At 40.5% G+C, this 27,518-nt stretch overlaps 1 protein-coding gene across 7 annotated transcripts in view; it reads right to left on the reverse strand.

The window, feature by feature from the left end:
- The window catches only part of MKLN1 (muskelin 1), a 396,990-nt gene that overhangs the window by 367,874 nt on the left and 1,598 nt on the right, over nucleotides 1-27,518 (reverse strand). For 3 of the 7 annotated variants that reach the window (XM_086395594.1, XM_086395604.1, XM_086395608.1), the window contains exon 2: nucleotides 5,842-5,964. In XM_086395594.1, coding sequence (XP_086251720.1) covers nucleotides 5,842-5,858 — 17 coding nt within the window. In that variant the 5' untranslated portion in view covers nucleotides 5,859-5,964. Of the gene's footprint in view, nucleotides 1-2,315; nucleotides 2,384-5,841; nucleotides 5,965-27,518 lie in introns of those variants that run through there. The other 4 variants (XM_086395595.1, XM_086395600.1, XM_086395606.1 and 1 more) reach the window with 3 other exon arrangements.

Below are 27,518 nucleotides of genomic sequence, written 5' to 3' on the forward strand. Positions count from 1 at the left end.
AGCATATCCTAGTTCCAGCTTACTAATATCACAGAATCATTCTGATGTGCATTAAATTATTAACTGTTTTTATGAGTGTACTAGAATTACTACTAGGAATGTTTTTTTTTGTGTGTGGAAACATAAATACAGGTTATAAAACACCTTGTAAGTGGACTTGAACTAAAAGATCTTAAAAATAAATGGGAACAACAAAAATAAAACATGACTAACTCTCCTGCCACCATCAAAACAAATGTTTCCAAGGACCTGAAGCCAAGAAAATAGAAATCTATAAACACAAAGGCGAAGATAAATCAGTTACATCTACTAGGTCTCCATACGTAACAAAACACTGAAAACCAACCAAAACCAAAAAACTTGATTTGAAGGAAAGAAAGTCGAAGAACATTGACCTTTTCTGTCCTTCTGCCTACCACAGAAATTCCCACCCACTGTTGACTTTTAAATTACTGAATCTCCAAAAATTACTGGAGATAGGTGTCTTAAAAATGCAGTAGATTCAATCACACAGGTAATATTCACATTAGCTGAAGTAGTAATTATTGAGGGAAGGGTAATCTACTTCATTCATTTTAATAACCAATGCTTCCTGAGATTTACCACAGAGGAAACCCAACCTAATTATTAAGGTACAATACTATTGGATTGAACTATTTTTCAATCCAAGAATTTGTATTATGGAGAGAAAGCTTAGACGATTTAAGCAATTATGTGCTTCATTTCTCCTTTTCTGTATCTCCACTCTTGCTTACATATAAAGTATTGAATTTAACTTGTTTCATTCTTAATGTTTCACATCTTGTTGTCTTCTTTTAGAAAAATTTAAGCCAAATTTTAAAAGGCTGCAAGTAAGTATTGGTGGCTAGTTCCTACGTGTAGCAAATCATAGTGCCTAGAGCCCAGACCTGCTGGCCTGGAGAACAAAAGGCCAAATTCTTGCTGCCCTGAAAAACCCTGAAATCACAACTAATGCCAGTTTTAGATTTTATCATCAGTTCAGTTCAGTTCAGTTGCTCAGTCATATCTGACTCTTTGTGACTCCGTGGACTGTAGCACGCCAGGCTTCCTAGTCCATCACCAACTCCCAGAGCTTACTCAAACTCACGTCCATCGAGTCGGTGATGCCATCCAACCATCTCATGCTCTGTTGTCCTCTTCTCCTCTTGCCTTCAATCTTTCCCAGCATCAGGGTCTTTTCCAATGAGTCAGTTCTTCGCATCAGGTGGCCAAAGTATTGGAGTTTCAGCTTCAGCATCAGCATCAATCCTTCCAATGAATATGCAAAACTGATTTCCTTTAGGATGGACTGGTTTGAACTCCTTGAAGTTCAAGGGACTCTCAAGAGTCTTCTCCAACACCACAGTTCAAAAGCATCAAATCTTCGGTGCTCAGCTTTCTTTACAGTCCAACTCTCACATCCATACATGACTATTGGAAAAACCATAGCCTTGACGAGATGGAGCTTTGTCCGCAAAGTAATGTCTCTGCTTTTGAATATGCTGTCTAGGTTGGTCATAGCTTTCCTTCCAAGGAGCAAGCGTCTTTTAATTTCATGGCTGCAGCCACCATCTGCAGTGATTTTGGAGGGCCTAGATTTTACCATACCTCTCCCAAAACACTTTCAGGGACGCCTAACCTACACAACGTCTCCTTGTAGCCAGGCCCACACTGTTTCTATCATTTGGATGTATCAATAATATTGCTAACGAACAAAGTCACTTGAAAGGAAGCTGAACTTACAATCAGAGTCTAAGAATCCCCAGCTCTTCAGGGGACCAGTTAAAGGTATTTTAGTGCACAGGGTAAGTGTGTGCCTGCTAATGCCAGAAAAGGCTGGTGCAATCCTGGCTTTTCCACTTTCTAGCTACGCGACTCCAGGCAAATTATTTAGACCTTGTGCCTCAGTTTTCTCATTTGTAAAACAGCAATAATATTAATAATGACCTTGTAGAGTTGTGAAGATGAACCATTTTAATATGGCTCAGAACAGTACCTCAGGTAGCCTAAGCACTCCATAAACACCAACAATTATTATTACTGGCTGCATGATCTTGGGGAGCTCACCTAACCTCCATGATACTCTATTTGATCTTTGTTCAAAAAGGGATCACAATTTCATGCAGTCTGTATGTATGAAGATCAAATAAGCTCATGCAACACACAAGACAGTCATTTTGAACACATAATCAAGTATTGGACAAATCCTTCAGCCAAGTAGAATCAGTTCCTTTCTGCTCTGTGTCCCTGTAATACTTAACACACACACACACCTGCTAAGCTCTCATCACACTGTATCATAAGAATTTGCTTACCTGTCCATCTCTCCCAGTAACAGTGCAAACTCTGATTCACCTCTGCACCCTCAGCATATTGGACATACCTGGCACAGGATAGGTACTCAATAAATATTTGTTTAAATGAATATTGTCCAAACAACTGAGTAGGAATTCACAAGGCCTCTGCCAGGAATGATGGATTATCACTTTTTGCCAAGTGTCGTCAGTCAACCACCCAGAAATGTGCTTGTTTTCCCTCAGACACAATGCATTGAGACTCTGCCATTTCAAATGCAGCTTGTGTGGTTGCAGTCCACTCATTCTTGTCCCTTAACTAATAATTATTGAGCGCCTATTGCGTGCCAGGCCCCATGCTGTGCTCCATATAGTGTACCACAAGTGGCAACTGGCCAGGCTAACTTAGTGCCTGCATACTTTGTTGAAATAACCTATTTACTACAGAATCATTTACAACTGAAGATAATAAGCTCTTTGGTTTGATTACTTCATTACAGTGGTAGAATCTCAGGGTAGGAAAGAATGGTTTTCCCTCCCATCCAGGCAGCCAGATAACACTGAGCAGAGTTCCCTGTGCTACACAGTAGGTCTTTGTTGGTTAGCCATTTAAAATATAGCAGAGAGGGGTATTCGGGGGAGAATGGATACATGTGTGTGCATGGCTGAGTCCATTTGCTATTCACCTGATACTATCACAACACTGTTAATCGACTATATGCCAAAAAAAATAAAAAGTTAAAAATTATTTTTTTTTAGTAGAGTCCTTAGAATAATAAGTTAAAATCAGGGATCTGACTGCATAAGTTAAAATCCTTGCTCTGCTTTGTACAAGGTGTTAAGACCTTGGGCAAGTTACTTAACCCCTTGAAGCCTCAGTTTCCGCTTCGCTGGTAGCTCAGCTGGTAAAGAATCTGCCTGCAATGTATGAGATCCTGGTTCAATTCCTGGGTAGGGAAGATCCACTAGGGAAGGGATAAGCTACCCATTCCAGCATTCTTGGGCTTCCCTGGTGGCTCAGCTGGTAAAGAATCCACCTGCAATGCAGGAGACCTGGGTTCAATCTCTGGGTTGGGACCATCCCCTGGAGAAGGGAACAGCTACCCACTCCAGTATTCTGGCCTGGAGAATTGCATGGATTGTATAGTCGATGGGGTTGCAAAGAGTTGGACACGACTGAATGACTTTCACTTTCAGTTTCACCATGGAGTAAGATTGATGTTTTAAAAATAATAACCCACATTAATACTTATTATGGTACCTGTCATATAGTAAGCACCCGATGTGTGTTTGCTATTGTGATTAATCCAATCCCTTACCCCAGTGTTTGAACTTCCATCACAAATGTATTCAGGACATGAGGCATGTGTGCCCGGTTTCTGCTTGAACACCACCAGGGTCAAGGAACTTACAACCTCCACCAGTTGTCCACCTGATTACTGGGCAAACATAGTAATTGTTGACAAACTCTAATGGGCTGTAACATACATACTTATATCTTCTACTCAAGGGTGTTCAGTCTTCTGGGATTACCCAGAGAAGAAATATAACTTTCCTTGCAGGACCGCACTTCTCACTTCGGAAGGTAGCTACATGAGCTAGCTCTCTCCCTCCGCCTCACACACCAACACAGACTCTTAGACCCTTAATCATTTCTGATGTGACACTGATTACAAGATCCCATTTTACCCTTTTAAACTCTTCTTGAAGAACCTTTTGTTTATTAATGGTTTTCTTAAAGGCTGAAGATCAGAATTCATAAAGCAAAACAAATGTGACCTGATCACCAGTGAGTACTAGAGAACTACTTCCCAACCTGAGCACTATATTTCTATTAATACAACAAAAGATTGATCTTTTTTGGAAGTTATATCACACTGAGTTGACTCATCATCTACTCACAATCAACAGGAGACTCTAAATCTTCCTACGTGAGCAATTGTAAGTCATCTCGCCCCCAACCTGTACTGGTACAATTGAATTTTGGGATCTCTGAGTGCTTTATATTTGTCCCTTTATATTGTTAGGTATGATTCACCATTACATTTTGTCAGGATTTGATGAGGGGGAGGGGAATCCTGATTGTATCATCCAACTTATTGGCTATCCTTTGCAGTTGTGCATAATTTATAGATGCACAACAATTTACATCTGTAAATTCATTCAGCGTGTGGTCAATGTTATTATCTTAGCCATCCATCAAAAAGTTGAGGGCAATAAAGCTTTGGTCTAGATTTACATTAGATCCCTAGAGGCCTGGGTATGCATCAGTCTCTTAAAAATTTTTTGAAAGACACTGTTCATTCAATCAATATATATTGAGTTTCTATTATGTAACCAGTTATTGTTCCAAGTGCTGAGCATATACTGGTGAACAAAACAAAATTCCTGCCCTTATAAAGCTTACATTCTAATTTGGGGATAAACAATAAACAAATCTGGAGATAAATAATAAATTTTCTAAAAATGAAAGCAAGTAAGGGGCTCGAGCAAAGAGATCAAACCACCTAATCCTAAAGGAAATAAATCCTGAATATTCATTGGAAGGACTGATGCTGAAGCTGAAACTCCAATACTTTGACCACCTGATGCAAAGAACTGATTCATTGGAAAAGACCCTGATGCTGGGAAAGATTGAAGGCAGGAGAAGGGGATGACAGAAGATGAAATGACTGGATGGCATCACTGACTCAATGGACATGAGTTTGAGTAAGCTCTGGGAGTTGGTGATAGACAGGGAAGCCTGGTGTGCTGCAGTCCATGGGGTTGCAAAGAGTCAGATACGACTGAGTGACTGATCCGACTGACTGACTGACTGATACTGAAGCTCCAACGCTTTGGCCACCTGATGCGAAGAGCCGACTCATTGGAAAAGACCCTGATGCTGCAAAAGATTGAGGGTAGAAGGAGAAGGGGAAAACAGAGGATGAGATGGTTTGATGGCATCACCAACTCAATGAACATGAGTTTGAGCAAACTCTGGGAGATAGTGAAGGACAGGGAAGCCTGGTGTGCTGCAGTCCATGGGGTTGCAAAAAGTCGGATATGACTTAGAGACTGGACAACATTAACAAGGGGCTCGAGAAGGTTGACAGTGGGTGTGCAGTGAACAGTCGTCCACATGCAGTGCGGCTGAAGCAGAGCTGTTTCTGAAGTTTGCTTACACTGCTCATGCCCTGCATTCTGAGTGTGCATCTGATCCAAAAGTTGTCCCAGAGTGGACAGCAAGTCTTTCTGGTTTCTCAAAATTCACTATTTTTTCTACGTGGAGTAATATTAGGAAAAACTCAATAGAATAATGATAAAGAATTTAAATAGTCATGAAATAAGAAAATCTGAAAGGATATAATATCTCAAGGCACTTTGCAACATTTCATCATATGCATAGGATATTCAAATACTGTGAGACCAGCTAGACAAGCAGGGAAGTCAGTCATACCTCCTGATCAAGACTCCAGAGAGAGAGTTTAAAAATTATTGTTCTACAAGTATAGTACATGGTTGAAAATGAAGTAATAAAGGAAAAAATAGAAAAGCTAGCACTTACCTTATTCCAATCCCCATTTTCTCAAGTATGGAGTGGGTTATGAATCCAAAAGTTTATGGAGAGTCGAGAAGATGGAATGCTTGGGGGACCCCAAAATATAGCTGACAGTCTGGATTCTGAACTCTGGAAGAGAAGCCCATAAGGGACAGATTTGAAATCTAAATCTATTAACTACTCTCTGCTCATGATTCTATTATTGATAAATTCTTCTAAATAGTTTTAGATAATCTTCAAATCTCTTTGATGTCAAAGAGACTTGATAAATCTTTCTTTTGTAAAATCCTAACTGTATCCTCTGATTGGAAATTTATTGTCTATTCTCATAGTGATATTTTAACCTTTGTTTTCATTCACTGAGCATCTACTTTGTACCAAGTACTTTGTTGGTTCAATGAGCCCAAAGGTAAATGAAGTAAATATGCTTCCAGCTTACAGAAACCTTTCAGTAGAGCTTCCAGTAGAGGGCAAGACAGAAACAGGAATGGCAGCTCCCATAAAACAGTGTGTTATAAAGAGAAGACTACCAAGAACTCTAGGAGGGACACCTAACCCAGACTTTGGGAGGATTGGAAGTTAGTGCTTCCACATGGAGACTTACAGGTAAGAAGAAGTTAGTCCAATAAAGAAGTGAGGCAGATCTGTTCCAGTGGAGGGCACATGGATGCATATTTTGAAGGTGACAGAAATGACCAAGAATCTGAATACTGAAAATAGTTCAGGATAGCTGAGACACAGTGGTCAGAGATGAAACTGGAGAGGTTAACAGAAACAATTTATACAGAGCCTTACAAGTCATGTCATATAGGAAGTATAATCTACTGAAGTTTGTGATGGCTTGAATGCTGGCATTTTGAAGGGGAATAGTTTAAACTGGTGCTCAGTTTTTTGACTTGAACAGCTGGGTCCCTGGAGAAGGAAATGGCAGCCTCCACTCCAGTATTCTTCCCTGGGTAATCCCATGGACAGAGGAGCCTGGCAGGCTATAATTCAGGGGGTCACAGAGAGTTGGACACAACTGAGCGACTGAGCACATTGGGTGGACAGTGATATCATTCACTAAGACATTTTTTAAAGAGATGAGGCCAGCTGTGGTCATGTTTGGTTTGGGATGCCTGGGGAACACTCACAGGTTATGAGGAGGCAGTTTGATCTGGAAGTCTGAGAGTACAGGTTCAGGAAGCATCAGTACACGATAGGCAACAATAGACTCCAAGGGGATGAAAGAGTTATGTGGGGGGAGTGTCATGGAAGAGAAAAGGGCCCAGGAGAGAAACCAGAGTAATACCAAAACTTAAAACATGGGCAGAGAAAGGATTTCCTCCCCCTCCTCCCCAAAAAAGGAGATCAAGAGAAGGTAAAGCCAGAGAGAGGGAAACTAGAGAGAGGTTTCAGGAGGGAAACTAGTGGAGTGAGGTATCACAGAGGACAAGGGAAAAGCACATTTCAACGAGCAGGCTGTGGTCAACAACAGTAAACGCTGTCAAGAGATCAAGTGAGAAAAGCCCGAGAAGCGTCTACGGAGGGAGCTCCAAGAAGGTATCTGTCCAGTTGGGTGAGAGCTGGGTCAGTGGAGGCAGAAGGCAGCTCACAGTGAATTGAGGAATTGGTGGAACCAGTGAATGCAGACAACTGTTTCAAAAAATTTGCCTTCAAAGTAGAAGATATAATCCCTAGATTTTCTTCCTAAAAGTAGGGACATGAGGCCACCATGAAAACTCACCTACCACCTTTGCATTAGCTCAATTACCTCACGGCCATGCTCTTGGTAGGCATGGCCTGTGTGTTGAAGGTGAACCAAGACATAATGGATGAGCACTGTAGGGGTCTGGATGAGAGAGGAGGAGCAGGGCGCAGGCACCAGGGAACACGGACCAGGAGCTAGAAGTAAGCTGGAGTTACTATGCACACAGAGGCCAGGAATAGTCATGCTGGACAGGCAGCCCACCACCACCAGCTCTGTTATCCTGAATCCTTCACCATCGGGGTTTCCATTCTCACCCCTTCATGACATGAAGTAAAGTTTCTGACATTCACAACAACTCCTCAGATCTAATCTCCTCAACTCCTCTTAGTAACTTGTATTCCAAGGAGAAGATAGGAAAGTTCTGGCCTGGGTAGTGCTAAAAGGGACACAGAGGCAATGGCAGTAATCAACCTGAAAAGGTTGCCGTGATAGTGACCTGAGCCTAAAAACCAGGAGTTGAATTAGGCCCTACATCAGTAGCAAAACCAGCTGCATGGCTTGATTAAATGAAACATTATTTCTCAATTGCAATCATTCCCAGATCTCTAGGTTCTCTAAAATGCAACTGTGACTGAACTGGAAGGCTTAACTGTCTTCAGACTGTGATTACAGCACAGAGAGGAGACAAAGAATGGTGGTGAACATCACAAATAAAGACAGTATGTGTGTCTTATGTGGAGACTAGCTAAGCTGCACAAACCGAGTTTCTGGCTGAAGATTTTTTTTTTCATTTTACTCAACTCAATATAATCATTTACCCACTGGATATTGCTTAAGGGGCAGAGTTTTCATCTAATTCTCATTTAAGGAGACTGAAAAGGAAAAACTAAATAATAATACCTCATTTGTGTATGGTGCTTGTCTTTCAAAGAAGACATCATAACCCATTTTATACGATCTAATTTACATTAACAATCCTTTTATAATGTAAATACTAGTAAGGGCTATTATCATCTTACAAAGGATGCAGAGAAGAAATCGAGGCATGCAGGTATGAAATGATGAGTTCAACAATGTAACTTCCATTTTAGAGATGTAACAGCGAGCTTGTTCTTCTTTTTGGTTTTATAAGGAAGCCATGCTTTAGAAAAACATGTTTATTAAGCTGTTACCTTACCCTTAAATTTTAAGATGAAAAATACCTTGCTTAAAAGAAATCACAAGGGCCAAAATGTTCATTTTGTTCCACAGATCAAAACTCTCTCCCAAATGTAGACGACAATCAATCAATTCCTATCACTCAAGTCTGATTTTAATCAGCACAGTTCTCACCATCTGTGCCACACATATTATGAGTCGTTGGTGAGTATCACTCTCCTCTTTACATATACTATGCTGCAGTGATCTTGTCATCTCAGTTGGACTTGGAAATTGCCATTCTATGTACTAATTCTGCATATATGTAAAGTCACTGACACTTTCAAGTTTGTATGAGCTTCCATTTGGGTGGGGGTAACATTTTTCTGATCTTTTCAGGTATTCGTTCATTCATTCATTCATTTATTCATACTCTCAAGCACTCACACATCCATTCAACAAGCATTGATTGTGTGCCCCAAATGTGAAAACATTACCCTAGATGTAAAAGAAAGAGGAAGAAGACAAAAATCGCTTACTTCAGGAAACTCACAGCCCAATGAGGGAGTCAGAAGACCAAACAACTGTAGTTCAGTGTGGTAGGTGTGGAGATGGAGTGACACATGAAAACAGTCTGGGGACCATAGAGGGGGGTTGACCTCTGGCAAGGAAGGCCTCTTAGATCTGAGTATGCCAGGAAGAAGGGGATTGGGATATTCCGAGTAGAGGATACAGCATGAGCAAAGGCATAGATAAGAGCACCCTGTGCATTTGGGGAATCACAGGAAGCATGGTATAACCCCAGGTTCTTCCATATTCTATGACTGGTTCTATTTCATTATCCAGGCCCTGGACATCAACATGTGTGAAGAGAAAAGTGAAACTGTTAGTCACTCAGTCGTGTCCTACATTTTGTGACCGCATGGACTGTAGCCTGTCAGACTCCTCTCTCTGTGGAATTCTCCAGGCAAGAATACTGGAGTGGTTAGCCTTCCCTTCTCCAGGGGATCTTCCTGTTCCAGGGATCGAACCCAGGTCTCCTGAATTGCAGGTGGATTCTTTACTATCTGAGCCACCAGGGAAGCCCTAGGATGTCAACATAAATAATTTTATGAAGGGAAATATATGGTCCCTGGGTTGCCTTCAGTCATGTAAGTAAAAATACATTTTACATGGGATCTGTACCAAAGTACTTTTTGAAACACTATTTGAAAAATGTCACACAGGTATCAGGTCAAAATCAAAGCTTGGATCTGGTCTACCCAAAGTTTGTATTCTCCATATTTCATATCCAGGGGGAGGCAGGTAAGAACAGCCTACCTATTCATCGAATATAGGTAGGTGAATACTTAGTCCACCTCCATTATGATGTCCGTATAAAAGAATTATATAGAAATACTTCCAAATACAGCATTTTCAAATGCACAACATTGGGTGGGCCAAATTTTTCCTGTTTACCTCTTAACCATTCAGCCTTGGTACTGCCCAGCCATCAAAAACCAGCCTTATAGATTCTTATCAATACCCCTACTACACAGTAGCAAGAGGAGTTTGGAAACAGTCTGAAAATTCTGCACCCAAGTCCCTGCAGGGACAGCTCTTTCCTGAAGCTTCTGAGAAGTCCTGCCTGAAGGTCTTTATGCACCTTTATGAACCAGGTCAGTAACAGATAAAATGTAACCACAGATAACTCACACTGAAACATAGACTAATCTACTGCCTGGGTAGCCCTACTCTGAATTCCCTGTTAATTACTAAAAGCTTTGCACCACCAAATTGCATCCATGTTTCTATTTGGAAATTTTTCAGAGACTCTAAGAGTTCAAAATAACTAATCTATGTTGGTTCCTGACCAATTATAGAATCCTCTCTAAGACAACATTTTCAGTTTGGCTACACCATGCAGCATCTGGGATCTTATAATAGTTTCCTGACCAGGGATTGAACTTCCACCCTCTGCATGGAAAGCAAGGAGTCTTAACCACTGGATCACCAGCAAAGTCCCTCTAAGACATCATTTCTTCATTCATCTACTCCTTGACCCACTCAAAGAGCATCAACTTCCTCATTTCTCATTCTCTTCAAGCCAATCCAGTCAGTATTTGTCCCCCATACTCCCATCACTTCTAGGCAAATAGATGTGGAAACAGTGGCTGACTTTATTTTTGGGGGCTCCAAAATCACTGCAGATGGGGATTGCAGCCATGAAATTAAAAGATGCTTACTCCTTGGAAGGAAAGTTATGACCAACCTAGATAGCATATTCAAAAGCAGAGATATTACTTTGTCGACAAAGGTCCGTCTAGTCAAGGCTATGGTTTTTCCAGTGGTCATGTATGGATGTGAGAGTTGGACTATAAAGAAAGCTGAGCACTTTAGAATTGACACTTTTGAACTGTGGTGTTAGAGAAGACTCCTGAGAGTCCCTTGGACTGCAAGGAGATCCAACCAGTCCATCCTAAAGAAGATCAGTCCTGAGTGTTCATTGGAAGGACTAATGTTGAAGCTGAAACTCCAATACTTTGGCCACCTGATGAGAAGAGCTGACTCATTTGAAAAGAGCCTGATTCTGGGAAAGATTGAGGGCAGGAGGAGAAGGGGACGACAGAGGATGAGATGGTTGGATGGCATCACTGACTCAATGGACATGGGTTTGGGTAGACTCTGGCAGTTGGTGATGGATAGGGAGGCCTGGCATGCTGCGGTTCATGGGGTCGCAAAGAGTCAGACACGACTGAGCGACTGAACTGAACTGAAATTCTACTACAAACATACTTGTGAAGGCTGCAATGACCTCTGTGTTGTCAAATCCACTGGTCAGTTTTCCATCCTAATCTTACTGCCCTCTCAGCAGCCATAATACTTGGCCCTAGTGAGCCATCTCTTTTCACTGAAACATTTGCTTTGCTTTGCTTCCATCACACCACATGTGCTTCGTTTCTACCTTTTCAGTCTCTTTTGCTGGGTCCTTCCTGATTTCTGAACGCTGGGAGCTCCCTTGGGCTTGGTCCTCTACAATTGCCCATCTAGCTCATTGCTTTAAATACCATATCTCTTGTCCTAATGTCTGTCTTGGAAGCTGTGGAGGGTTTTTTCCCATAGAGACACTGAGGTTTGGGTTGGGCACTGAAGGAGGCAAAGAGTTGGCTGAGGAGAGTAGATCCTAAGGGAAAAGAGTGGGGAAAAGCACAAAAGTGTGGAAAGGCAAACTGCATTCAGAGAAAACAGGGCAGTCTGATGTGGGTTGAAAATAACTGGTTAGGGAGGTTGTAGTAATATCGAGAAGAACCTTGGTTTACAGTTAAGGGACTTTATGCTGGACTTCACGCTGAAGACAATAAGCATGAAAGGTATTACAGGTTCCTAAATAGGGAAGAGATGTGAACATTCATATTAAAAAAAATAAATAAAACTGTAGTAGCAGGATGACAGCCGAACTAGAGTAAACTGAGACTGGAGCCAGGAAAGCCAATTAGAAGGTCACTGTAATAGTCTAAGGAAGGGATTATGGTCTGAATCACCATAGCAGCAGGGGGATGAAGAGTAGTGAGAAATCCAAGGGAGATTTAGAAGTAGCATCGAGGACATAGTTATTGATTAGATAGCCACTTGGGAGTAGGGGAGAGAGGCCAAAGTTGAAGTGTAATGACATCAACTAAGCTAAATAGGAAGAGAGCAAAAGTGGGGGGAAGGGAGGATGATGATATTAAGTTCTCAGTGACTATAGGCTATCCAGTAGCAAATGAAAGACACATCTGCGGATCAGGAGCAAAGTTTGGACTGACTATATAGGTTCAGAAGTCAGGGCCCACTGGTAGCTAAATTTTCAGGATGGATGGGATATCCTGAGGAGGCCATAGAGTGAGAAGAATGCCAAGACCCTGAGGGGAAAAAAGCACGCAGGCAGCAGTCAGAGGAAGAAGAGCCGGAGGAGGAGATTGGAAAGGTCCAGAGAGATAGCACGAGAATGGGACAGAGTGAAGTCTGCAAGTAAAGGGAGAAGAAAGCTTCAAAGAAGAAAGGATAAACAATTCTCTTTGGGGTGGGATGAATGATAAAGTCTGGGGATTAGATCTGATGAGCACAGTTTCTAGAGCATTGGAAGTCAACCTGGAATGCATAAAGTGAAGACTCTTGGAAGTTCGGCTGTGAGAGAAGCAGGAAATGGCTGGGAAGAAAATGGAGTTGGGCAAGGTGTAGACATTTTTTTATTTTAATGAAATGGAAGTCTTTAGTACAACAGATGGCTAGCTAGCTTCTGATTAAAGAACTCTTGTGAGTGCACTACTCCATAAGACAACCCCACTGCATTTTTTTAACCAGCAATTGATCACTCAGTTCAGTTCAGCATGTATTCGTTAAGTACCTTCTATGTCCAGAGCACTGGGCTTGGCATTCCAGTGCCTAAAAATATATGCAAAACATGAGGTGGATTTAGAATATTCAAAACTCACAAAGAAGAAAATCTGTTGTAAGTCCACTATTGAGATATTATTACTATCAATATTTTCCTGTGTCCGTCCAGTCATTCTTCTCTTTTGAGCATATATATTGAAAAATAAATTATCTACATTTTCTGATATCATGGCATCTTCCACAATCTGCTTCCTACTGGATGCATAGTTTTCATCAAAGGAACGTATTATGATTTATAGAATACTTCTTTTTGAACTTGTAGGTTATCTCTAAGTGTTCAATATTATAAAGAAGGTATGCTTTACTAAGTACTCTTATATTAAATGTTGTGAGTGTTTCTGGTTATTTTCTTAGGATAAAGTCTTAAAAATGAAATTACTCTTTTAAATGTTTTGCACATATTAAGATTTTAAGTACATAATGCCAAACTGCTCTCTAGAACGCTTGAATCAATTTGAAAGTGAAAGTGGCTCAGTCATGTCCAACTCTTCGCAATTCCATGGACTGTAGCCTGCGGGCTACTCTGTACATGGAATTTTCCAGGTCAGAATACTGAAGTGGGTAGCCGCTCCCTTCTCTACGGGATCTTCCCGACCCAGAGATCAAACCCAGGTCTCCTGCATTACAGGCAGATTCTTTACTGTCTGAGCCACCAGGGAAGCTCATGAACCAATTTACATGCCCCATATTGTATGAGGGTGTTTATTTCCCTGAATCTTTATCTATGGAAGTTATTATTTTAAAATTCTTGACAATTTGTTAGGTACAAAGATACCTGGTTTTATTTGGTGGCTCAGACAGTAAAAAGAACGTGCCTGCAATGCGGGAGACCCAGGTTTGATTCCTGGGTCAGGAAGATCCCCTGGAGAAGGGAATGGCTACCCACTCCAGCATTTGTGCCTGGAGAGATCCATGAACAGGGTAGCCTGGTAGGGCGCAGTCCATGCGGTCACAAAGAGTCGGGCATGACTAAGTGACTGACACTTTCACTCTTCTTTCACTTCTTCTTTACTATTAACTCTGGACCTTTTTCATTTTAGTTGACCAGTTGAATTCCCCTTCTTCTCTTTTGCTTTTTCATATTCTTTACCCACATGGCTTGTTCATGTCTTTTACCTTCTCATGTTCTTTACACTTCTTTTTAAATGTATTTTTGTTATAACTTTGTAAGAGTACTTTATATATAAAGGACACTGCTGCTGCTGCTGCTAAGTTGCTTCAGTCGTGTCCGACTCTGTGCGACCCCATAGACGGCAGCCCATCAGGCTCCCCCGTCCCTGGGATTCTCCAGGCAAGAACACTGGAGTGGGTTGCCATTTCCTTCTCCAATGCATGAAAGTGAAAAGTGAAAGTGAAGTCGCTCAGCCGTGTCCAACTCTTAGTGACCCCATGGACTGCAGCCTACCAGGCTCCTCCTCCCATGGGATTTTCCAGGCAAGAGTACTGGAGTGGGGTGCTATTGCCTTCTCCGATAAAGGACACTACCCTTTGTCATATATATATTTGGTTGCAAAAATTCTAGAATCTCTCATTTATCTTTTAATTTTGTTTGTGGTACTGTTTCATCTACATAAACTAAAAAGTTTCAAGTAGTCAAATCTATAAATGTTTTCCTTTTACAAATCATAAGCCTTTATTCTTTCACTCAGGTTTTTACCACTCTAAGGTCAAGAAATGCTTGCACCACTTTCATTTTTCAACACATATCACTTCTCTTGTATGAGTCCTTTTTAATATTTAACTCTCTATTTATTGAAAATTTATTCCATTCCTTACTAATCATGTTTGTTCTATCCTTTGAGGATGCTTTGGTTTCAGGAAAGAGAAATCTAACTCAAATAGGCTTAAACAAAATATTGAATCTATTGGCTCCCGTAAGTAGAAAAGTTCAAAGACTTCAGGGACATGTTTGGCTAGATGGCTCACATAATGTGGAGAGGATTTGATGGTTCCCTCTTTACCTCTCTGCTTTAGTCCCTAGTGAGAGCTCCATTCTCAATAGACTCTCCCCTCCTGGTCCCTAGATGGTGGCCAAGACCTTCCAGGTTACATGCTACTGCTTTCACTGCCAGAGGAATGTGTCTTTGTCTTAGCATTACCACAAAAACCCTGACATTGTCTTTCCTTGATTGGACTGATTTAGGTCACATGCCCATACATGACGCAGTTGCTGGAGCCAAGGGCATAAAACTCACTGATAGACTTAGTCTGGACCACATGACCCTCACCCTGGAAATAAAGGTGGAGTTAGTTTTCTTGAAACTACATGGATGCCCTACAGAAAAGAGTGACTGAGAAAGAGGGATACATTCAAGAAGGTAACTAAGGTAAGGGACTATATCTTTAAATGTCAAGATCATTGCTTTTGATGAAAAACAGCAAATCCTCTGCCATTTGAAAACATTTGTTCTACCACTATTAATGCAGTAGAAATTAGAGTTAAGACCATGAAAGGACATGATCCTTTCCTTAGGTAAGAAATCCTTTACATTCAAGTTGTATAGGGATCACCTGGGCATATCGTAGTTTCAAAAAGTCTAATCATATGCGGTTGGAACAATTTCCTCCATGGCTAACTAATCTATAGGTTCTCTGAATTCCTTCTTTAAGACAGGTTCCATAGACCCAGTAGAAATAAGACCATAGCCCTAATTCTCCCCTGAATCCATTCTGGTAAAGTCTCTGTCTCCTGGCTACTTTTTTTCTGGTTAGTTATTTTGGTGATCCCTTGTCTTTTTTTTTTTTTAAACCATAAGTCTTACCTATACACTTTGCAATGTCTTTTCCTGGCTTGTGACCTGAGACCTATACCTTGACCTAAACATCTTCTTAGAGGAGCCCTCCAAGGAGTCAGCTAGAGCTAACTAAGTTGGCCTTTGGCGTGCTGGGGCTTTAAGTCGACCACATAGTGATTCAGAAGAGGCAAGACACAATAGTACCCACGTGCTGTGCGCCAGGCACAGCTCAAAATGTTCTGCCCAGGGAAAGCCATCATCTGACTCCATGAATGGATTAGTGGCCTTATAAGAAGAGATGATCTCTCTCTACCTGTGGATACAGCAAGAAGGTGTTCATCTGCATCAGATACCAAATCTGCTGAGAGCTTGGTCTTGGACTTACTAGCCTTTAGAAGAGAGAAATAAACATTTTTTTGTATAAGTTATCCAGTCAATGGTATTGGTTATAGCAGCTCCAACTGACAAAGACATCATCCTCCCTGCCTCTGTGACCCTGTACAGCGACTGTACAGTGACTTGGCGTCTATGGGCCAACAACAGTCTCTTTCTACCCCTTTGTAGAAGTTTTGATCACAGTTTTTCTTCTTGTCTTAGTCCTTTCTCTACTGCTTGCTGCTCTTCTGTTCTTCAACTTATTGTATGATATACCATCACTTAATTACTGTTTTTACAGCCCTCCCCCAAACATTGCAATGTGGGAGACCTGAGTTCAATCCCTGGGCTGGGAAGATCCTCTGGAGAAGGCAACGGCTACCCACGCCAGTATTCTGGCCTGGAAAATTCCATAGACAGAGGAGGCTGGCAGGCTACAGTCCATGGGTTGTACATGACTGAGCGACTTTCACTTTCACTTCTTTCTGCCCAAACTTGACCACAATAAATACATCTATTGAAGACACGTTCTGATTTTAAAGGTATTAAAAATGTGTAGGGAAAGCCTTATATATTAGCGTCTAGTGAACTAGACTATAGCTGGATGATTCTGGCTTTTAGCCACCTGTTAACATCAGTCTATCTCATTCAGTAACACTATTCCTTCTTTATTATTATCTTACTATAGAAAAGAAAGAAAGTGAAGTCGCTCAGTCATGTCCGACTCTTTGTGACCCCATGGACGGTAGCCTACCAGGCTCCTCCATCAATGGGATTTTCCAAGCAAGAATACTGGAATGGGTTGCTATTATCTTACTATATCTATAAACAAAAAACAAACAGAAAACCATTGTCTCCAGTACTTTTCTCAGAGTCTACTTGTCTCTGGATGTTAAGCCCTCTAGCATTATTTTCACAGGTCTGAGTCCTTCTTTAGAGTGAGTTTTCCCCTTACTCCTATCTATTTTCTGTGAGTGTCCTTTAAAAACAAGAGCTAATCAGACGCTCCTTGAGCAGCAACATTGATCTTTTTTACTTAGATGCTCTCTTTTCTGTATTGAAATCACTGGCTTTATAAGAGTTCAAATTTCAAGTCATTTTGCTACTCTTGAGCTCTCTTTCCTAGTTTCTGGCCAGATAGAGCCTTATGTCCGTATTTTCTCTTAACTTGCTCAAGTCTTCTTTATATCCGGTTAGCAAGTAAAGAATTGCCTTCTCCGGGTTCTACAAATTCAAGGATACCGTGGTCACTTACTTTAAGCTGTATGTCACTTCCACTTCACCAACACATTCTTCTTAGCTGGTTAGAATTAAGCTTAGAATAGTACCTCTTCAATAAGCGATTAGTTTAAATTTAAGTCATGCCAACTTTATTTGATGCCCACTTTTCAGCAGAATGAGCTTGTCAGTAGATGTTGAAGTTCTCCATTACCCCTATATTGTGGCCCTGTCCTATTCATTCTGTCATTTGTATTGGGAAAGCATTATTGATGTTGCCATAACAGGATCACAAGGCATGTTAGAACTAGCTGACAAAACATGGCCAGTGGAGAGAGAGTGTGAGCCCAGTAGGGAGTGAAGAGCTCTTTCTAGGGTATGGGCTGTAAATACAGAAGCTGGCTTGGATTAGGGCAGCTGAACTATGCAAGACCTGATGTCTCTCACCAAGGTGAAGTTCAAAAAGCTACTAATACTATGAAGTCCAGCATGAAGGCACACGTGTACAGTTTAAGGAGACCATGGCAGGAGTGTGGACAACACAATACAACCCTCTGGAATGAGGACTGGTCAGTGATAAGCTAAACAAGACATCAGAATCAAGGTCAAAAAGACCAGGGTTCAGGAGAATGTCCCAAATATAAAGGGAATCTGGATGCAAGGCAAAATGACCAGAGACAGAAGGTGTGGAGGTCAAGGTGGAAGCACAGAATTGAAAAAACATGGAGTGGGAGGTGTAATACGAGGAGCCTACAGATGTCAAAGGCTCACAGCTGACCTGACTGGAAGGAAGCAAGATGCTGGGGCTGATATTGATGACATCAGTTCAGTTCAGTTCAGTTCAGTCCCTCAATTGTGTCTGACTCTTTGTGACCCCATGAACTGCAGCACGCCAGGCCTCCCTGTCCATCAACAACTCCCGGAGTTCACTCAAACTCATGTCCATCAAGTTGGTGATGCCATCCAGCCATCTCATCCTCTGTCATCCCCTTCTCCTCCTGCCCCAAATCTGTACCATCATCAGAGTCTTTTCCAATGAGTCAACTCTTCACATGAGGTGGCCAAAGTATTGGAGTTTCAGCTTTAGCATCAGTCCTTACAATGAACACCTAGGACTGATCTCCTTTAGGATGGACTGGTTGATCTCCTTGCAGTCCAAGGGACTCTCAAGAGTCTTCTCCAACACCACAGTTCAAAAGCATCAATTCTTCGGTGCTCAGCTTTCTTTATAGTCCAACTCTCACATCCATACACGACCACTGGAAAAACCATAGCCTTGACTAGACAGACCTTTGTTGGCAAAGGAATGTCTCTGCTTTTGAATATGCTATCTAGGTTGGTCATAACTTTCCTTCTGAGGAGTAAGCGTCTTTTAATTTCATGGCTGCAATCACCATATGCAGTAATTTTGGAGCCCAAAAAAATAAAGTCTGACACTGTTTCCACTGTTTCCCCATCTATTTCCCATGATGTGATGGGACCAGATGCCATGATCTTCGTTTTCTGAATGTTGAGCTTTAAGCCAACTTGTTCACTCTCCTCTTTCACTTTCATCAAGAGGCTTTTTAGTTCCCCTTCACTTTCTGCCATAAGGGTGGTGTCATCTGCATATCTGAGGTTATTGATATTTCTCCCGGCAATCTTGATTCCAGCTTGTGCTTCTTCCAGCCCAGTGTTTCTCATGATGTACACCGCATATAAGTTAAATAAGCAGGGTGACAATATACAGCCTTGACGTACTCCTTTTCCTATTTGGAACCAGTCTGTTGTTCCATGTCCAGTTCTAACTGTTTCTTCCTGACCTGCATACAGGTTTCTCAAGAGGCAGGTCAGGTGGTCTGGTATTCCCATCTCTTTCAGAATTTTCCACAGTTTATTGTGATACACACAGTCAAAGGCTTTGGCATAGTCAATAAAGCAGAACTAGATGTTTTTCTGACATACTTTCTCTCTGATCAGAACTGGCATTTAAATTTTGGGGAGCTTGGAGAACTAGAACTATAGGCAGGGCTCTTTAGATAATCCAGCATCTTGTTCCATCTGGAAGGCAAAGGCAAGACACCTAGCCAGCTGCCTTATTGTAAGCTCCTGTGACATCACTTCTGCTTTTATTTTGATGGTTCTACCAGCCATCAACGTTCAGGTTTGTGAGTTTTCATTTGTATTCGTAAGTTCTTAACTCACATGGCTATTCTATTTTGCCTTTAATTGTGTGTTTCTTTTGAACAAATTATGTACCTTCATATTGGTGCAATACAACAACTAATTCCCTGGTGGCTCAGCTGGTAAAGAATCCACCTGCAATGCCGGAGACCTGGGTTTAATCCCTAGGTTGGGAAGATCCCCTGGAGAAGGGAACAGCTACCCACTCCAGTATTCTGGCTTGGAGAATTCCATGGACTGTATAGTCCATGGGGTCACAAAAAGTCGGACACGACTGAGCGACTTTCACTTACTTATTACTTACTGTGTACAGGTACCATGCTAGCTGATTTACATATACTATGTCTTATTTAATTCCCACAGCACCTCCTTGGGAGGTGGGTATTACGATGCTCATTTTAAAAAGAGGAAAATGAAGCTTATATGGTTTATGTAATCATCCTGAGGTCACACATCTGGGACACAAAGTGCTCAGATTTAAACTTAATTTTTGCCTATGCATCTGAGGCTTAAACAACTATATTTATACTGTAATACATTCAAACCACTGACACCTGTCAGCCACTAGATTTTTAAATTTATCTTCTATCCTCTTTTATCTCTAACTCCCTAACAGTACTGCAGTATATAAAAATGATCATTAGTAAGTAGTTACTGAATGAATTAATGCAGCTTAAAAATGTTATTAGAATTACTATGTCCTCTCTTGGTTTGGGTGTTGATATAGACAAGCGATAAGAATTCTTCAGTTTGCTCTACAGAAACACGACACTGACATGCATTCATTCATTACATGGCTGAGAAGGGGCCAACTGATAATCCACACTGAACTGAGGAGACATGCTAAGTCAGATGTAGGCAAATGTGTTTATATGTTCAAATAAATTTGAGAAGTTAAAATAAAGGGTATACATGAAACAGATTATTTTCTTCAGAGCTCTGAATCTGAAAATCTTTCTCACAACATGGTCTTCTTGTTTGTCTGAAATCAGAGGTTGCCAAACTAACATCCATGGGCCAAATCCAGCCCACCCCTGTTTTCGCATGGCCTGTCAGCTAAAAATGGTTTTCACATTGTTAAGTAGCTGAAAAACATCAAAAGAAGAATGATACTTCATGACATGCAAAACTTATATGAAATTCAAAGCTCATTTTCCATAAATAAAGCTTAATTGGAAACACAGCCAAGGTCATTCACTTACTTATTGTCTATGGCTGCTTTAGCACTACAAAGGCAGAGCTGAGTAGGTGGGACAGAGACTGTGTGGCCCACAAAGCCTGAACTATTACCCTTTACAGAAAAATTTACTAGTTTCTGGTCTCACTAAGTAACACAGGATGTTATAACATTTTAAATATTGTTTAAGTGACATCTATTACTTTGGTTTCTAACTGGAGGACCCTGGACCCAAAAGTCATGACATCTCTTTTTGCGGTGTAGAAGGTTTCCACATTCTCAGGACAAAGTCAAACCCTTTCCTCCTTCGGCATCCTCTACATTCTCTCCCGAAAGCAGTAGCACCTTTTGGCAGAAGCAATAACAAACTGAGAAGCTGGTGGTTTCTCTAAGAGGTAGTATGCTTCTTCCTAACCAAAGTCATTTTTCTCTTTGATTGGAAACTGGGGCTGGGCATCCTTATGAGTGGTTACAGTGTATTACAGAAACGGATTCTCCAGACTCCATCAACCAATTCAAGGTGATATGATGGAGTCACATTGGTGAGGAAAAGCAAATTGCTCTTTTTGTCATCACCCAGGACTTAAATAAAGACAAAAATGACTCAGAATGACGAGACACGGGTGCATATTATTTATCAAAATATTTTCAGGAGGCATTTAACACCCCAGCAACGTGGCATTGTGAGAGCTCAATTAACATGTTAGCTCGGGAGTAAAACCAAGGGATCTTTCTAAGATCAAGTTTGGTTTACAGTACAGTTCAAGAGAATATGCTTTATTTATTTATTGAGACACAAAGACACATACTATTGTTGTTGTTTTTTGTATCTCTATTTCTCTTTCTGTATCTTTGTCTTTCTCTCCAATTTAACAAAAATATACTGATCATTGATTATACCTGAGAGGTACAGGGAAAGCCCTAAGGATACAAAAATAAATCAGATAATTGCAACTTTCAAGGAGCTTACGGTTTATGAGGAAAACAAATTATAGTGATCTTCCTGGACTTTGGGGCAGCATTTAACATGAGTTGATGTTAAATGCTTAATATATTCTTAATATATCCTCCTTAGTATATTCCTCTCTTGGTGGCTGTAGTCCCATAGTCTCCTGGTTTTAGTTCTCTGGTTTCTGATTCTCAGTCTCCATTATCAGGTCTTTTTTTTTCTCTCTCTCTATTCAATCTCTAAATGATCAGAGTTTAATCATGGGTCTGCTTTTCTTTTGATTCTATCTACCCTCCCTAGGCAATCTTCTCTCAAATTTATAAATCCAGTTCTAGCAACTGTCTTGAACTTCCAATCCATATAATGAAACTGCAGTAAACATCTCCACTTAGACAGATACTGCAATTCTGCAACTGTCCCAAGATTTTCCATCTCAGTCACTGACGTCCGTGCTCATTCATCTCCTCTTTGAAGAAATCTCAAGTCAGTCATGATACTACCTCCCTCTCCATAACTCACTAATTCCATCCAATTGTCAAATTCTTTAAAATAGCTCTTGACTTGGATCATTTCTCTTCCTGAGCACACTATCACTGTAGATGAGGAAGCCATGCCTCACAATTTTTAACAGTTGCCCACCATTATGTGTAACTGTACCATAATTTATTTAACCATTTCTCTATCAATGGACATGTAGGTTGTTTTCATTCTTTATCTACCATAAATAATGCTTCAGCAAAGATACTGGAAGAGTCATTCTTCAATATTTGTCAGTATGTCTATTGGATAAATATAGAAAAATGGAGCTGCTAGGCCAAAGGCTTTGTACATTTAGAAATTTGATAAATACTGCCAAGTTACCCTCCACAGGGGTTATACCAATTTTCATCCTATTGACAATGTAAAATAATGCCCACTCCCCAGCCTGGCAAACTAAAGTATGCTAATTAAACTTTTTGATTTGTGTCAACTCAGTAAGTAAAATAAAGGAGAATAGGGTGGCAGATGATGACATGGTTAGATGGCATCACCGACTCAACAGACATGAATCTGAGCAAACTCCGGGAGATGGTGATGGATAGGGAAGCCTGGCATGCTGAAGTCCATGGGTTGCAGAGTCGGACACAACTTAGCAACTGAACAACAACAGTATGTAAAAAATATCTCTTATTGCAGTTGTAATTTGCATATTACTTGTTATTAGAAAGGCTGAGCACTTTTGCATATTTTAAAGACCTATTTGTGTTTCCTTAACTGCTCTCATAACTTTTACCCAGTCTCATGGGAGTTTTTGATGCTTTTCTTATTGATTAGTAGCAGTGCTCTGATTTCTTCTTAAATTATCCAATTTCCATATTCTTTCAGAATCCTAGTAATTTTTAAAACTCAGAATTTTATCAAATTTTCCCCAATAACAAGTAATCGTCAATTTTTAAAAATTTATTTTTCAATTGGAGTATGATTTCTTTACAATGTCGTGTTAGTTTCTGCTGTACAACAATGTGAATCAGCTATATGTATACACCCCATCCCTCCTGAGCTTCCCTCCCCTCACCACACCCACCCAGGTCATCACAGAGCACCAAGCTGAGCTCCCTGTGCCATACAGAAGCTTTCTACTCTCTATTTTACACATGGTAGTGTATACACATCAATGTTACTTCAAATGTTAACTCCATTATAGGGGAGCCCATTATGAATTGATTTGCAGAAGTCCTGACTACCTGCAAATAGCTTAAGACTGCTTATACCTCTATCTATGCTGTCATTTAATTTTCCTAACAGCCCTACGAGGCATGTATTAGTATTAACTCCAAAATAAAGCTCAGAGAATATGAATGTCCAGGGTTACACAGCTAATAACCCTTCCACACCTGGAACCTTAAAAGTCTAGTAATCCACCATCACTGGCCATTCCTGAACCACATCAGGCTCTGGTCCTTGATGCCTCTAGTTTCTGATAACCAACTGCTCTTCTCTTTTGCCTTCTATAAACATGCGGTGAACATTTTTAAGTACCTACCATCTGCCAGGAATCCTCATGGGGTTTACATTTTAGAAGGGTTCTCATTTATAAGAATAAAAACACACAATAATAAAGCTTTACTAAGATGGGTGGGAAGGGGCAAGGAAGGGTACTTTCAGCCAGGTGGTCAGGGTGGACCTGCTTGAGGAAGTGACATTTAAACAAAGATTAGAATGATCAAATCCAGGAAAAGGAAATATCTAGGTGAAGTCCTTTAGATACAAGAGCAAATCTAATGCATTCGAGGAATAGAAAAATAGACCACTGAAGTTGGAGTCAGAGGAGAGTGGTGGGAGAAGAGATCAAAGAGAGGTGGTCTGGGATGCCACAGAAGGCTTTCTGTCTGGCAAAGGAGTCTGAACTTTATTTCAAGTGTAATCAGAAGACAAGGAAGGATTCTAAGCCAGAAGTGATACGATCTGTGTGTTATGATTTATGTCACTCTAGCTGCATTGTGGAGAGAGGAGGCAAAAGTGGAAACAGGAAAACCAATTAGAAGCTATTACAGGAGCCCACAAGATGATGTCTGTATTAGGGTGGTGGCAGTGGAAAGAGAAAGAGACAGATTTTGGAAATGTTTTTGAGGGTTAAAGTAGACCTAAATTCTTTATGGAGGAGACATGAGAATGGAGGAAAAGGAGAAGAACCGTGAATATCTACGTGCTTTTTGGCTTGAGCAAATGGTGGATGGTGACCTAGACAGCATATTAAAAAGTAGAGACATTACTTTGTCAACAAAGGTCCATCTAGTCACGGCTATGGTTTTTCCAGTGGTCATGTATGGATGTGAGAGTTGGACTATAAAGAAAGCTGAGATCCAACCAGTCCAACCTAAAGGAAATTAGTCCTGAATATTCATTGGAAGGACTGATGTTGAAGCTGAAACTCCAATACTTTGGCCACCTGATGCGAAGAGCTGACTCATTTGAAAAGACCCTGATGCTGGGAAAGACTGAGGGCAGGAGGAGAAGGGGACGACAGAGGATGAGATGGTTGGATGGCATCACCGACTCGATGGACATGGGTATGGGTAAACTCCGGGAGTTGGTGATGGACAGGGAGGCCTCGCGTGCTGCATGGGGTAGCAAGGAGTCAGACACAACTGAATGACTGAACTGAATAAACTGATGTCATTCAATTTGAAGAAGCCCAAAAGTATCCAGAATTTCATATTACTATATTATTTCCTTCTTTCCCTATGCATCCTTAACCTCACAGATCATGATTTTCTCTTCCTGATATTTTCATTTTCCTTCCTACTTAGTCTTTAGTTCTTCTTATCCAAAAGAACTTTTTCTATCTACCTCCTCTACTCATATCCACTCCTCAGTCCACTGCAATCTGGTTACTATCTCCTTTTCCTAATAAACTCCTTCTTTCTGAACATAACACTGACCTTGTTGTTAAAACCAAGGAATCTCTGTCTATTTTTCTTGACCTCCGTTTAGCATTTCAAACTATTGCCAATTTCTCTTGACTTCTCCAAAACTACTTGTTCCTGGTCCTTCTACCTCTCTGGATGTTCTTTTTTGTGTATTTATTTCCTCATTTTTTTCAATGTTTGCATTCCCATAAGGTTTCAGAAGAGGTCCTTCTCTCTTCTTACTCTATACCTTTTATCTTGAAGATGTCATCTACTTCCAGGGACTGTTACTCATTCTGACGATTCCAGCACATCTCTCTCTCCTGAGCTCTCAACTCAAGTAATAGAAAGCTTCATTTTGATATCCTATGGATACTTCAAACACCATGCTTCAAATTAAACTAAATTCCCTCCTCAACCTATATCTCTTCATCTTGGCAAATGGTACCACCATCTTTCCATTTATCTGAGCTGTATTTCTTCTCCGGTTCCTGAATCCTGCAGACATAATCAATAATAAAATTCAGCTTGTTCTATACCCTGTTTTTCTTGAATCCTTCTCCTCTCTCCATTTCTATTCTTGTTGCTTTAGCTTAGGTGTCCATCATTTCCATCCCCATAATGCTGAAACAGCCTCTGAGCTAGTCTCCCTGCTTATTGTGTTGCTCACACTAATAAATTCTCCAAACTGGACTGAACTTTATAAAATGGACATTTGATTGCCTCACTATGCTCCTTAAAACTCATCAGTAGTTCTCCAGTGGCTTTAGGGTAAGTTGAAATTTATTAGGAGGATATATAAGACTTTTCATAATACAAGACCTTGCTGATCTTTCTGGGTTCTGCTATGCATTCATACAAGACAGAATCTATTACTTGCTGGGCTCTGTCCTTCACCTTCAACTCTATGGGCACACCTTCTTACCCTCAGGACTTTACACATAATACTTCCTTTGCTTGGTCTACATTTCTCTTTGATTTGCCCACTTGTCTGGATTATTCTACTTATGCTTCAGATCTCCTCTCTAAATTCATTTTCTATGGTTAGGGACCGTGACTATGCAAGGTGAAGGTTAAATGTATACCTTTCCAATGAGCTCCCGTGTTGCTAACATCCTAGTATTGTATGATCAATTTTGCACTTATCTGTCTCCTCATTAAACTACAAGATCCTTCAGAGGAGACTGTGTTATTTATCTTTGTACTCCCACTGCCTAGCACGGTACTTGACACATAGCAGGCACTCAATAATGAATAAAGAAAGTGGAAGAGTTGGGTTTCAAAGTCAGATCTTCTCTGTCTGGTACAAATCTCACATTTCTTCATGCTACTTCTTAACATCTTGAGCCTGAAAATTTTTAAAATCTAGGTATATTTTTGCCTGTAACTAATTAAAATACAGGCAAATAACTAACTCCATGAGAGTTGAGTTAATCATGTAATTCTTTAATAGCCTTTATTCATCATTCCATCATTTTGCTCATCAAAGTACTTTGGGTTAAATGAATCTAAATTGAATGAAGGATCTTTTGATACACTTTTACATCCTTTCTACCTTTCCTCCTGTTCCTCCTACAACACCTGAAAGTAAGCAGAGTTAAGTACTTTGGGAGTCAGGTAAATTTTATTTGTCTGGCAACTGACACTATAAAGTGATGTGTCAACAGCATACTCTTTCCCATTATAATTTCCTCCAAGGTTTCTATGGATAGGTATTAAAATTTCAGCGCCAAAATTTAACATTGCAAAATTCAGCTAAAATTGAAATTTTTATGCAGTGTGTTCAGTACAACACAGAATTTTGTAAATAGAATCTTAAAGATTCTATAGCCCAGCATTTCTGTTTAGCTTCCAAGAGGAAACAGACAGGAGAAGACTTGTACTAGCTCAACCAAGGTCATCCAGCCTATTAAAATTTCCTAACTTTCAGCTGGCTGGTCTCTCCTCAGTGCCATAGATACCCTATTCTCTTCCATCCAAACAAATTATCTTCATCAGAACCTACCTATTTACATAGATACATATCTTTATGATATTGCCTTTTTTGGTATCCTTGTTATAAAGAGGAAGGAACTGAAAACTAAGCAAGGCTGTCTTATCCAGGGACATAGGAGAATTGGCAAAAGAGACAATTAGTACAGAGAGATGGGCTTCTATTTGTACTGTAGCCTTGTAATCACACTCTGTTCTCTGAGTGCCCCAACGCTAACCCAAGCTTATTTGTACTTCTGGGGCCTGGATTCTATTCAGTTCTATGCCTTATTTAGTCTAAATGATTTCCCCAGCTTCAGTGTGTATTTTTTTTTTTTTTTTGAGCTTTATTTTAGAAATATCATACTTAAATCTGCCCTCAAATTGAGTTTGTTTTAGTTCTAATGCTGAGGAATGAAGATTCTGGGTAAAAGAAATAAAGATGATGGGTTTTTCTAGGCTT

The sequence above is a fragment of the Bos grunniens genome, chromosome 4 (assembly GCF_055505025.1).
Source record: "Bos grunniens cultivar Pamir isolate PY7600 chromosome 4, Bosgru_T2T1.0, whole genome shotgun sequence".
Classification (NCBI taxonomy): Eukaryota; Metazoa; Chordata; class Mammalia; order Artiodactyla; family Bovidae; genus Bos; species Bos grunniens.